Source organism: Chroicocephalus ridibundus, chromosome 6 (genome assembly GCF_963924245.1).
Source record: "Chroicocephalus ridibundus chromosome 6, bChrRid1.1, whole genome shotgun sequence".
Classification (NCBI taxonomy): domain Eukaryota; kingdom Metazoa; phylum Chordata; class Aves; order Charadriiformes; family Laridae; genus Chroicocephalus; species Chroicocephalus ridibundus.
The window spans coordinates 8,626,431-8,640,205 of record NC_086289.1 but is presented as its reverse complement, the minus strand read 5'-3'; the positions used below and the strand labels follow the sequence as shown (position 1 = coordinate 8,640,205).

General features: G+C 41.0%; 1 protein-coding gene across 1 annotated transcript in view; it reads right to left on the bottom strand.

Moving 5' to 3' along the window:
* Positions 1–11,352: 11,352 nt before the first annotated feature.
* GFRA1 (GDNF family receptor alpha 1) overlaps positions 11,353–13,775 on the bottom strand; it is a 141,925-nt gene continuing 139,502 nt past the window's right edge. The window contains exon 9 of the mRNA XM_063339218.1: positions 11,353–12,428. Within this exon, the coding sequence (XP_063195288.1) occupies positions 12,267–12,428 (162 nt within the window). The 3' untranslated portion in view covers positions 11,353–12,266. The remainder of the gene's footprint in view (positions 12,429–13,775) is intronic.

The following is a 13,775-nucleotide window of genomic DNA, read 5'->3' as shown; positions in this document are numbered from 1 at the left end:
TTTTCTATACCAAGTGGCATTTTTTAAAATCTCACTACTACATTTCAAGTAAGCACAAAATTGTTTCATTTATTATAGAAAGTGGTTAAAAAAAAGTTATCTAAACAGGCTTACTTCAGTAGGCAATCTCACAGCAATACTTAACGCCCTAGCAACCAAGGGGCGTTACACGTAGCGGTTTATCTCTTTTTTGGCCAATAGGATTTCTTTTATGAGCTCAGGTTAAACATTATTCAAGGGATTAAGACAGCACAGCTCACCAGTCAGCTGTCTGTTCACATGTCAGATAGCTGGGCACCACCGGGCCTGACAGGACGACTGTTTCTACCGCCAGCTGTGTGCCTGGAAAGCACCTTCCTTAGCTTAGCATCTGGCTGCTTCTGGTGCCCACAGGGGCTGTAGCAAGTGGTGGCATTTGAGGCGCAGCAGGCATTGGAGTGCACGAAGAGGGCTGGTGAGCAGCCTCAGGTTGGAGTAGTGTGGCCGCGTAACTTCTGTGTAGACCTCAATGCACAAGGGTCCCGATGTCTGAGGTAATACAGGTAACCAGGCTGTAAATGGGAAAGTCTCCTGCTTCAGCAATAAATATATTTTATTTTTTTTTTACATGTGCTTCTTCCTTTTTTGGAAACGAGGCATTTGTTTAAACCCGAGTCACTGGGACATGCTAGTCCTTCATTATGCCGCAGTCCCTTGCGCGGCGTTTAAGGAAGATGGAAGTTCTGGAGCCTCTCACAAATTGGTCTAATCCCGTCCCATTGAAGATGTTGAACTGAGATAACTCAGCCTTTCCCCCAAGAAGGCAAACTTCTTTCTGTGTGTTAACTCAGGTTTCTAGCACTCCAAAACTTAGTTTGAATAATCTCACTTAGATTATTCAACAACTCCCATGATGGGCAGAAAGAGAGAGACACGGTTTCTTGCAAGTACAAGCAGAATCCTGGCTACTTGTTAGTGGGGTTTAAGCTCGTTTGACATCAGTCAAAGTCACAGAGGGAAGGACAATCCCCTTCTAATAATGTCACGCAATATTTAGCCTGCCTACATTTGTATTAATAATAAGGCCCTCAGGCAGTGAGTTATGTAGAGCCATTGATCTGCTCCGAACTCAGCACTGCAGTATTGACAAATATCGTTTTGGAGACAAAGCTAAACCGTATTTATAGCCACCAGCTTCTGACCTCTGGCAAACAGACAACTATGACTGCTCAGCCAGGGTAATACTACCTCTGAGGCCTCTTCCATCCAGAACGAAGCCAGCAGCCGATTGGTGAGCGTAGATTTATTTTTTTACTTTTTGTTTTCACGCTTGTGTATCTCTGGGTGCATGCTTTGTGAGAGCACTTTCACAACTACCTCTCTTTAAGATTTTTGGCCTTAATGTCTCTTTAGAAAGCAAGAGGGATGTGGCACACTTGCAAAGCCAGAGATAAATACCATCTGTTTAGCTAAACTCACTGAGAATGTTGGTGGAATGTTCTTGGGTTTGTGGTTTTTTTTTAGAAATACATACAATAGCAATTCAGAAGCTTGAATGCAAGGTCCTTCCAAAGCAATTGACTACCAGTCTTTATTTTATAATGCTACAAAACATAAATGAGTTTTTTTATTAAAGACTCTGTGAATTATGCTTTCTACCTCAAAGCAACATATTCTCTTTGGAAAAGAAAAAAAGAAAAACCAAAAAGCTTCTGCACAATTACTTTGGAGTGAGATTTCCCAGTCCTGATTTTGGCTTGTTCCTGGCTGTCGCTCTGCAGTTTTCTGTAATTAATACCGATAAGAAAATTCGGCGATGCAGAATTAGGGGGTGTAATTTGTATTCGGGGCCAAAAAAGACATGCGTATCACCAAAACAATTGAGTTTATTGTTACCAAAAAATTGTTTCAGGAAATTGTACTCCTGTCTCTGAATGTAGAACAGAACTGAGCATGAAGCAGACAATAACACAGACAGTTTTTGTTGCCAGCACAGAGGAGCTGTGCAAGTGTCGGGGCTGGCCGATTGCTTGGGCAGAGTGGTTTGGAGAGCTGTAGGAGCATGCTTGGAACATGGTTCTGACCACCTTTCAATACCCATGTCCTAGACAGCTGAGACCCTCTAATTGTTTAATGACAGACTGGAATTGCATCTCTAAAAAAACTCCTAATGAAAAGTTGGCCAATTTTCCCCCTCTAACATGTCCATCGTATCCCTGCTTTGAAGATGTCAAACCTTTGTTCATCTGCTTAGCAGCGTGTCTTTTAAAATGTCTCTGCATAAGTCAACCCATTTAACTGAAATGATTCTATAGATGTCATTAAAAGTAGATAATCCTACCTATGTGAGCATCACTACACCTTACTAACAGTCCCACCAAAAGTCAGGCAAATTGCCTTGTGTGATGGGCGCTCTTTGTTTAACACCCAGCATCCAGGACAGTGGAGAAAGAATGCAGTTTCTTCATGAGGACACTGGTCGTCTCTGTCACGAGAAGAGGTCGATGCTATGAGGCACCATTCTTTATTACTGGCATAATACATACACGTGGAAGAAGGGCAATGCAGCACAATGGCTTATGTTCGTGCACCTTCTAGGCAGATCCCTGATACTAATGTAGACAGTTGGCCTTTGTCCAATAAAAGCAGCCCTGTTGCCATGATGTCTCAACCCAGAGAGAAATTGTGAAAGGGAGCCTATGTGTGAATAGTAACAATTAAAAGTAAAAAAAAAAAAAAAAAAAAATCAGCAAAACAAAACCTAAAAATCAAACCCACAGATGATGCACACAAAGGAACCCATCTGGTGATGCATAGCTGGCTGCTCAGTGGCGTTGAACACAGCTTGGTTTCACCTGTCCCCAGAGAGGCTGCTGCCCAGCGAGTTTGTCATGGAGCGCTACCTCTTGAACGGAGGCGTCACTGCTGTCCCTCCCTCCCTGGCCTCCTCTTTCACAGCGCTGGTGCTGTGGCACCACAGAGTAAGAGGGAAAGCAGGTAGAAGGAAGCCTTTATGTCAAACATTTCGATTGCTGTTGTGCATCATATTTCCCAATTCTCTGTCTTCGAAATGGTTAAACACTCGGAGTTGGCACCGCAGGAGCTGAAGTACCTGCAGCACTTTATCCACAGGACCGTAATAGCAGTAGAGTGACTCCTGAATCCAAGCAATCCCAATGGGTGGCCCAGGATCCCAAGCTGAGCTGTTGGATGCTCCCATACAGATCCTGCTGCCTGCCCTTCCCACCTCCAGAAACACGGAACATTTGAGCAGCAAATGATGGCAGGACAGCTAACCGTCTCCTCCCGCTTGCACACATTGCAACTCTAGCCCCTTCTGGAGCTGCCAAAACACGACGGTGAACGTGTAGGATGGTGACCTGCTGCTGTGTTAGCCAGGAAAGTGGTTTCAGCCCTGAAAGAGCTGCCCTTTCATCTTGGATAACGCACGTTTCTACCACTCCCCTCTTCCCTTCCTGCATCTTGCCCCCGCACCTCGCTTCCCCTCTCTGAGGCAACAGCAATTGAAACTCTCTGGTCTTAAAATGGTGGGAGGCTGTGGCCTGCCCTTTGCTGGGCAGCAGTTTCTCACAGGCGGGTGTGATTGCTCTTTGCCCATAATATATTCATTTGTTACATCCCAGTCTGACTATGAGCAAATGCTGAAATAATTTTCCTGGTTTCTAGTCATCGACACGAGCAAGTGCATCACGAAAGCTTGTTTGTCCACCTTCCCCTTCCCGCACAGTTTGCATGGCCTAAAATATCCCCCCGACGACCCTTTTGTCTTTTGCTCCCATTGTGCGAGAAGAGGAGGGAGGCCTTTCTTTCCGGCCTGGCAGGACGGAGGGGTGGGATGGGTGTGGAGGCGTGTTTGCGTGCCAGAGAGTGAACAAGGATGAATAGGGCCAGCTGGCCACTCTTGTGCCCGTCTTTCCATCGTTTCCATCTGATGTTCCCTGCTCATTGTAATTTTGCAGGCCACATTCACTAACACAAAAAAAAAACCAACTAGGCAGCAAGCAAATGCACGGATATTTAAAGGGAAAAGCTTTATTTCTTATTTTCTGAGATCATAGTGGACTGTAAAACAACAGGGAACAATGAGATCAACCTTTAATAAGCTTGTTTTCCTTTTTTTTTTTTTTTTTTTTTTTGCCAGTCAAGCTTCCTTTTTTTTTTGTATAAATCAAAACAGAACAAACAACCGGGAAATTTTTCTCACAAAAAACATGCTTTTAATAAAAAAAGAGAATAATGTTTATTGAGAGGGCTTGTTTTCTGGATATGTACAATACTAATGCAGGAGGATGATGCTAACAGAAAATGCCAAACATCATGAATTGACTTCCAAAGTGTGGACGGTCCAAAGAGCATTGTCCTCAGAGCAATGTCTGAGTAAGTCAACAGGAACAAGTGAACAGTGTTTTTATTTTTTTTCACAACAAATTAACAGCCAGTAAGACTGAAGACCTGACACATAATAACCTGCAGTGAGATGTACAGAAATCCATAAGACAACATAGAATTTGCACAAGAAGGTAACTATTTGTATAAGAATTTCCTCCAGAAAATGGAAGCATGTTCTAGACAGACAGTTTTGGAAAAAGAAAAGCTAAAAAAGAATTAAAAAAAAAAAAAAAAAAGGCAGGAAAATATTAACATTGGATATCCTCAGTTCACAGTGAATGCCAGTCTTCCTGGGTCCAAATGCTACCTCTTACCTCTGTCTGCATCCTTTCAGCCTACCCTCAATGAATCCCTGTGTCGTTGCAAGATAGTGAAAAATTACTTTTACCTGAGCCTTCCCCTGCTATTTCGGCTTTGCTGCAGCTCCTGTCAGCTTGCTATGTACACAAAAAGTGCAAACTTCGACATACCCTCAGGTGAAAGACACGTACACCTCCCCAGCGTGAGCGGTACTAATCACAGCTAATCATTTCAGCACTAAGTAATGCTACACAAAACATCACACAAACCCTGTTAAGCAAACTCGGTAGCAATAATTTGGGGGGAGGGGAGGACATGGAGATTAATAATTACCATGAGTTAAGCTTCCCACGTGTTGCAGTGCTTTGAAGCAATTTCTTCCACTGCCTGCATTTTGGATTTATTGTGGGTTTTTTTTTTCCTTACCCAGAAACAGCGGAGGGCACTGGGAAGAGGCAAGAGGTTGATTTTATGCCTCACTTCTAGTGTGACCCTCTCAGAGAGGAGGCAATATAAAATTCAAGACCATATTTTTGCTTTCAATTTTTACCTCCCCTTACTTTTCTTTATGAGCAGCATGCGACTGGGCTCAGTCCTGGCTGCGTCCTCCCGACTGCCAGATGCAATCCATCGCGGGGCTTTGTGCAACCGCTGACAATCCTTACAAACACTCTTCCTGAATTAACTTTCACTTCAGGGTTAAAGTCTTTGTCCCACCCCAAAGCGTGCAGAGGATGGCATTACTGATAATCAGGTCTGGGGATGTGGGAAGGAGATGCTATGCTCCCATCAGCTGCATCTTGGTTAGCATACTCCTAGGAGAATTGCTTCATCTCCCAAAAGGGGGAACAGTTTCCATGACCCAATTCATGAAGTCAAATTAAAAAGAAAGTATGATTTCTCTGTCTTCTACCCATCGGGACACACATTTCTGTTTCTCAGCAGCGTGCTCTCTGTAGCATCTCCTGCTAAAATAAATGGTCGTTCCCTAAACAGTAATTTTTGCATCTTCACCCTTTCTCCCATTTTTGACAAAAAGCTTCCAGCATATATATTCTATTCCATAAACAGTATCAGGAGACGACCATGATGTTTTAATTTTATTTTGAAAATTACTCCAGAGTTTCAGCAGATTTGCTGGCTTCTGTGCTTGAAGGAGTTTACATCTCCCTGTGGTTCAGTAAATCTACAGGGTTTAGCTTTTGTACCTTTTACACTTCCATCTAAGGACAAGTGCAGTGGTCAAAATCAACTTCCTATTCTTTGCAGACCAGCTAAAGAGCTGGAGCTAGCAAGCCTGGCATGACCTACTTGTCAGCTTGTAGCTCTGAAAAGGTTTGTTAGTGTGGTCAAAGTGAACTTTGCACTGGCCAGACAGGCCTGGGTGACGGAGTAGACGCAAAGACTTGGTACAATACAGACCAGCCAGCGCCAACACACCTCGTGTTAGCAGAAGAACGCTGCTGCCTGTTAGTGCCCACTGTGGTACTGCTTTTGTGCACCTGGCCAGTAAATACGGACTGAGATTACTGACCTGAGGTGGACTTAGGTTACTGAGACTGACAGTAAGAACTCAGTGGCATCAGTCAACCATTTTCAGCTCTTCGGTGCTTCCAAGCAGATTGAACAAAGGAACTCAGAAAAGGGTGGAGTGGGCGCTGTATTTTAGACAATAAAACAATAAAAGACATTAAATTTTTGCACTTACAACAGCAGGACTTTGAATGTCATCTCCTACTGTCAAAGCTATGTCTGACTGAAGGAGTCATGAGGAACTTTGCATCATTGGTACCAATGCTGGAAAACTGCTTGACATGAGCTGGCCAACATGGGGGGTAGTGTAGTGCCGTGACACCATCTCCAATTACTTACGTTTATCCATAACATCAATTTGTAGAATAAGTGGCTTGAAGAAGCCTGAAAACAAAATATGGCCTCATTTATTGGAAGCTGAATCCCCAAAACTCCTGCTCAGTTTCCCAAGGACTGAAGGTGCTGGGCAGGGGGGAGTCAATGCTTTGGAGGACAGACGTCCACAAGAGGTCAATTATTGTGGTATTCTGGCAGCAGGAATTTGAAGAAAATTGCCCTTAAATGTATGACTCATTTTCTCCTGGGTTCTAGGAAATTCTCCTTCTGACAGGTTAAAAAGTAGTGCAAAAGAATTAAAGTGTGTTGGAAATACTAAAAGCAGGAGAAAATGGGCTTGCTGAAGTGGGATGAGGTTTGGCTGCTGTAATCCTGGCAGCGATTAGCTGTAAGTGTACACACGGCAAAGTTCAGCTACTGGCACCTGGCAAAGGTAAAACAGCAGAAACTGCAGCTGCTCTGGTTAAACGCACTCAGAGATCTTGAGTGACTAGTCTGGGTGGTGCCGATTTAAAACACCACGACCTATATTGATTAAGAAATGCTACTGAGAAATTGGTTGACTCTGTGCTCTTCGAAACGTCACATAATCTTCAGGCTACATCTTGAATTTGTTGCTCTGGCTTTTATGAATGATAAAAGAGATGGAGCGTCTAATTAGGAGTTGCGGGAGTGGGCTTCCAATTATCGAGGTGACCATATCTAATATGTAACTGTTAAGCATAACCGTCCCCTGAAGGCACACATACTCAGATGAAGAGAACATGGAAAAAGGGTGTGTGAAAGTCAAGGCAATATTGAGTTAAAAATGGGAATTCACCATCTTCCCTGATTTTACTTTAAAAATGGACCCATAAAATTTCCCAACGAAACTTCTTACTCTTGGAAAAAACCTACTACTTAGTGAGACTTTATCTATTTGACTGAAAATCCAACTGGAAAATACATCAGAACTATTTAAATATTTCTAAAAGATTGCGAGAGTTAAAAACTTTTTAATCCTCATTCAGTACCAAACTAAATTTTAAATTCCATCTGGGGAATAGCAACATTGTGTTTTAGCTTGTTCTAGTCAAACTAGTGCTGAACAGATAAAACAGGAACTCGCAATTTCCTCCTCTTGTAAAGGTGTTGGTCGTTCAGTAGAGATATATTCCTGATCACTTTTTGTTTTCCCTCAGAAACGAAGGCTGTAATTAAAAAAAAAAAAAAAAACCACAAAAAAAACCCAACAAAAACAACACTGAGGCAAATCTATAAAGTGGTTTACTGTAGAGTATGGAGAAAATGACCTTCCGAAGTTAAAGGAGAAGCTGAAATAGCCAATAATTGAAATGTCATAGAAAGAACTGAGCTGGCAAGAAAAAGCAAATATTTAAAGAAGAGAAATATTTAACAAGTCACTGGATTAATTCCTCTGCCAAGTTCATCAGAAGCAAATATATTTCTATTTGATGTCAGGGACATCAGGTAGAATCTGACTAACCTTATGGGTAGAAAACAACCTTGGGGGCCTCTTTAGCCCAGAGGAGTTTTAATGCAGAAGTCCTGTCAGTGAACACGTGTTCTTCAGTGAGGTAGATCCACCTTGGTGCTGACGACAAACAATTCCATTTTATAGAAGAAAGTTGTAATTGCTGTGCAAATAACTGCTCATTCTTCCATCTTTCACTGCTTGCTCTGGAGGAGCTGCTGTTCCTAGCAGAATCCAGCTCTTCTATTTCAAGCTGAGCATGAGATACTCCTGTCGCTTGAACATACGCAAAATTTATGACCCGTCAGGGAGCTGTTCCGAGTTTTGCTCTTCGCCTTCACTGGTTTCTTGCCAGCCCTCCTCCGTGGAAATAGCGTCGTGATTAAGCCAACAATCACAAACGAAAATTAGATTGTGATTTCAAGGTGATTCCTTCTCCATTTTCTTCATCTCCAGCCTAATTGCACAGGCTTAGCAAAGGTGTACACTTTCATGTTTTCACTCTACCGATTCAAACTGCAACATCGCTTAAATCGTGAACAGCCTCGTATCGAAAAGGTTGGGTCTTAGAGGGACATAACTTCATTTAAAAACAAGGCTTGGAATAGGTCTCCAGACAGAGTCTGTCTATGCAATGCTTTGAAATGATTAAGAATTTCTGTTCCTCCTAATTCTTCCTAATGCCAGAGTGGGAACGAAGCTGTTCAATGGAAAGTGGCCAGTGTGGCAGTGAAGACGGACGGCGCCTGCTCACTGCTCGGCACCTCCTTCCCCCTTCTCTTGAAGGAGTCGGGATGTCAGGCAGCCGGGTCAGCGAAAGGAGGGCTGTGCTCCTCCTCACTGACCAAATCACTGCGCGGACACTCGGGAGGAGCGCTGCCGTCGGTGGATGGCACTGCTGGCACTGGCTGCCCTGCGCCGGGGCAAGGGGAAGCCTCAACTGCCATTATTTTTACTAATATCCGAACGGTTCATCTTCAGTGCCTCTTTCATTGGACTAGCTTGTGTAATTAATATCTACGTTAAATACTGCAAAACCTTAGCCGTACATTTCACCTCAGTCTGAATTTTATCTTTGTGTGTATTACTTTTAAGAAGAAATATAAACATAATAATGAGGTTATTTAACATGGCAGAGTATACACACTCCTAACAATACTAATGACAATGTTCCATTATGTTAAATGAAAAAGATGATTTGTATATGTTCGTGGCAGCCCACGATTTAATTTACACACAACTGAATTGGTTAAATTTACAATTTAAACAGAAGATCATCTGTATGTACGTCCTGTATTCGGACAGTTCCTATATTATTGTTATATTGATAAAATTAACATATTAAAGGAACATATCAGGCCCAGCCTAAGCTGCTTCCTTGAGCACTCAACACATGGCATTTTAGTGACTGGGAGGGGAAAAAAATGAAACAATTTGCATACGTCGGTACTGTAGCAAATGACTGCATTGACGAGGTCACCATGCTAAATTGACATCATCCACACCACATCCAACTTTTAAAAATCCTCCAATATTTGGACGGTGATGCCTGTAGAAACCTCAGTAAGTGTCAGAGTCTTAGGGTGTTTTTTTCCCCCCTTGCCTGTTTAATAAGCCGTTTGTGTTTTTTTTAAATTAAGAATTCAGCATGCTTTTAATTTACACGGGGAATAAAAGCTTGAGTGCTCTGTTTTGTTTGTGGTAACGTGGCTAGCTGTATAAAACACTATTTCTTCCTCTACTACAGACATAATTGTATTTCCAAAGGTAACTCTCATTGAATCAGATAACTAGCAATTTCTTTTGTAATCAGAACCTAATTAGGTTGTTGTTTACAGTATAAGTGATCAATAGCTTTTATTCTGGATCACACAGTGTCAAAGCTCTAATAATTGGTATTAAATGTAATAGAGATATTGTAATCAAACCAAATATTAAAAAATCTTCAAAACGTATGTACTATACTGGGAGGTTATTAAAATTCCCGATACTGCTTAAAATGTTTAATGTGCTGAATACAAATGATATTTTAAAGAAAGCTTTGTGGATCAAAGATGGATTTAATAATTGTAATGTTTATGAATTTGTTTTGAAAATATTTTTAATTGGATAATGTCAGAGTTTTGAATTATAATGCTACGTTCATTAGCATTTCAATAGGTTATACTATCAACTCCTTTTGACAAAAAAGAATTTGATTTATTTTTTAAATCGTGAATCTCGTAATCTTTTTTATGTTGTCACTAGTTTTCAGTAATTTGATTAGCTTCCACAGGAAGAGCAACAGGAACCACATGGGCTTTGCTGGTAATGATGTGCTATATATTTCTTCTCCAAAAGCAGCTCTGATGCCTTTGAAAGTAATTTTCAGTTTCTTATCAGCACAGAATTAAAGAGTAATATTGTTTAATTTGTTATGTTCAGTGGCACAGAATATCCTAGAGTTCTATCGCATACACAGTGCTCTGAAACCTGTATTATGTGACCATAATCAAGCGTACATAAGTGAATTTCAGAATTTATGAAAGTGTTTATTATTAGCTAAGAAATGCTCAGAAGATGAAATTGTCAATAGGTTTAATAATCTCTTAGTAAGACGTGTATTTTGCACACTCCCAAACTTCACTACAGTTTATAAAACACTAATTTGTCCTTTACAGTTGTGGACATTTCAGAGCAGGCCGGGGCATAATTGTGTAAGTCTCAATGTAAATCTGTAAATTCAACATGATGAACTCCTTGCTTGGCAAAGTTATCTTCTACTTTCAATAGAAACAAAAACTGATTACTGTTGATCATTTAGACATAACTGCTTGTAACAGTCAACAAGCCATCACAGTAAGGTATAAAGACAGCCCTTAGGAGAAATGCTGCCTATTTGACGACATTTAAAGCTTTAAAGAATTCCTTCTAATACCGCAGAAAATCATCACGAGCCAGCACAGGCTGTCAACGTCACTGAATGAAAACCAGAGCTATCAAATCATGTACACGGGCAATATTGCCATGCAAACCATTGAAACAATGTGGGGAACTGGTCTTGCAAACAGTTCATCATGTCAGCAATGCCAAGGTCTGCCGTAGGAACGACCTGGGTGAGAGAAGCCTGTCGCACGGGTGAGTGTGCGTGACACAGCCTTGTAATTGGATCAACCATCCTTTTGCGTTGATTTTAGCAGTCGAAGAAATAAGACACAGTTTAAAGGATATCCTACCAACTCTTTTCCCTCTACAATATGGTGATAAGAGAAGTAAGGCATGACGTTCCTGTAATTTTTTGAGCTATGTGTGAACAGATAATGCTGGTTTGGTAGAGCAAATAAATTGTATGTCATTTTTTATTAAACAAACAGTATAATAACTGGACTATATTATCACAATGGAAGCACAGAAGACCATAGACTGTACAGCTGAAACCCTGTAGCAAAATTTGTTTCTACCGCTTATCCTCAAATTTAAAGAAATGTATCTTTATCAAGCTTTCACAATGGCTGCTTCTTGTTAATTTAAAGAATCTTCACCCTTGTTAAGGCTAGATGATTATAATTAAAAGATAAACATACTGTTAGAAAGTTCTATGCCACACTCTATAGGAATTTAACTGAAAGACGTACATTATACCTGTATGCGAATTATAATGGCTTCTCAGCAGGGAACGCAGAATCACTTACAGTATGTAAACATTTAAAGAGGAAAATGCTAATACACTGAAAGAGTTTAACATCAGTAGCAATTTATCAACTGAAGAAGTTTCATGAAGTCCACTCTCTGGGAGAACATTCACCATTAGACAAAAGCCTGGCATCCTTGATAGTCTGAAGTTCAATCAATTTGAAAACCAAAACCATTCAATGAGATAAATAAGATCTTAAGAAAACTGCCATCCTCCTTCTCAGGTAAAAGCCAGAATTAAAATAATTATTATTAAAATAATCCAACCAGGTTGCTTTACAGGCAAATTTACACACTGTCTCTTTAAAACACTGCATGCCCAAAAGCCTTTTGGGTTTGGAATGTAGCACTGCACCAAGTATTTCACAAAGCCTCTAAATATCACAAGAAGCTTTTTTAGAGAGAGAAAAAAAATTCCAGCTGACTGAAACTGTTCTAGCAGGAGTGCCTCAGCTTAGCTCCCAGACCTGGAATTCCAGATAAACAACAGAGGACAGGAAACAGAATTTTATTTTTTTTTGATTTTTTTTTTTTTTTTTAAACACGTCCTCTTCTAATGCAGCTACAAGACGACTGACGAGCTTAGGAACAAACAGAGTGAGAGTGCAAGTGTCATCAGGGTGAGCGATGTGCTTAGATAGAAGCTTGTAGGAGGAGCGAGCGAATTCTCTGAAGATATGTGACTGGTGGAGACTCCTGCTGCGTTGTCTTTCCCAATAGCATTCTGCAAGACACAATACTTTCCTTGGTCACCGTTACACATTTTCATTGCAAAATATTTAAATCTACAGCATGAAATTCATCTTTTGTTTCAGGTCCCACCCTCCACTGTTACCTATATATCACTGTCATGGGTCGAAAGATGCAAAAGGCATAAAAACAGATGCTAAAATGACAGTATTTTAAAGTTACTTTAAAGGATAACAACACCATTACGGTAATTTATTTTTTTTTTTTTTTAAAGAAGAAAGTATTAAAAAATTCCCTACTTTAGTGGTGGTTCCATGTGTAAAACCTACTGTCATTAAGCACAGCAATTTTTTTGGCAATCTGTGTTTATCATGCCAGCTTATTTTAAAAAGCAAACACAGGACCTGCAGTGAAACTGCAACTTCTGCAGAGTCAAGAGAACAACTTTCTCTGATACCCAGTTACTTCTGGGTAACAACAGACAAAATCTAATCCACGGGATCAGAAAAGACAGACGTTTCGAGCTTATAAAAAAATGTTCTTTCTCAAGCCTTTTCCCCTGAATTGCTGCATTATTTACATGCCTTGTCTTTTTTGCCTGGATAATTAAGCAGTACACATATGCAAGTACAGGTTGGCAGATTATAGCAAGCTATTTAAGGAGGTCCGACAGGAATATTTCTCCATGCTTATCATCCTCGGTTTAAAAAAAAAAACAACCACCAAAAACCCAAACGAACAGGTGTAATCACAGAAGCAGAACAATTTAGACTAGGAGGGACCTCTAAGGTTATTAGGTCCAACCTACTCCATGCAAAATTGCTCAGATCTGTCCACTCAAGATTTGAAAATCTCCAAAGATGCAGCTTCTACAAAGGGGACAAGTCTCCCTCCATCCTGGGGAGGCAATGGGCCAAGGTACAAGCTACAAGTACCCAAAAGAGCAGATAGAAAGAATGAGTAGAGAGCATCAGTTTCCACGGGAACAACTGTCTACAGAGCCAGGGAGGCATTCGTGGATAACTCTCTGTGTTATCCCCTCTATTTGCTATCACTAACTGGAGGGCCTTGAGGTGCAAACTGTTAGAATCGAGGCATTGGTGGAATTATCACGATATGCTTTCTTATACTCAGCCCTGGGCATTCGCTTTTTGGCAACTGTCACAGACGGAGTATGGGGCAAGACAGACCAGCAGTTCTTAGGGTAAGCTACAGTTATCACGGCCTTCTTGTGAAAGTTCTTTGAGCCAGCACAAGATGTCAACAGATCTGTTACCATTACTGCACTCTTCCCTCACCTGTTAGTAGGCTTCATTCTAGTATCTAGAGGAAATTCTTAACAGAACCTAAAGGAATGCTTTAGGTTCCTGCTAGGAATGGG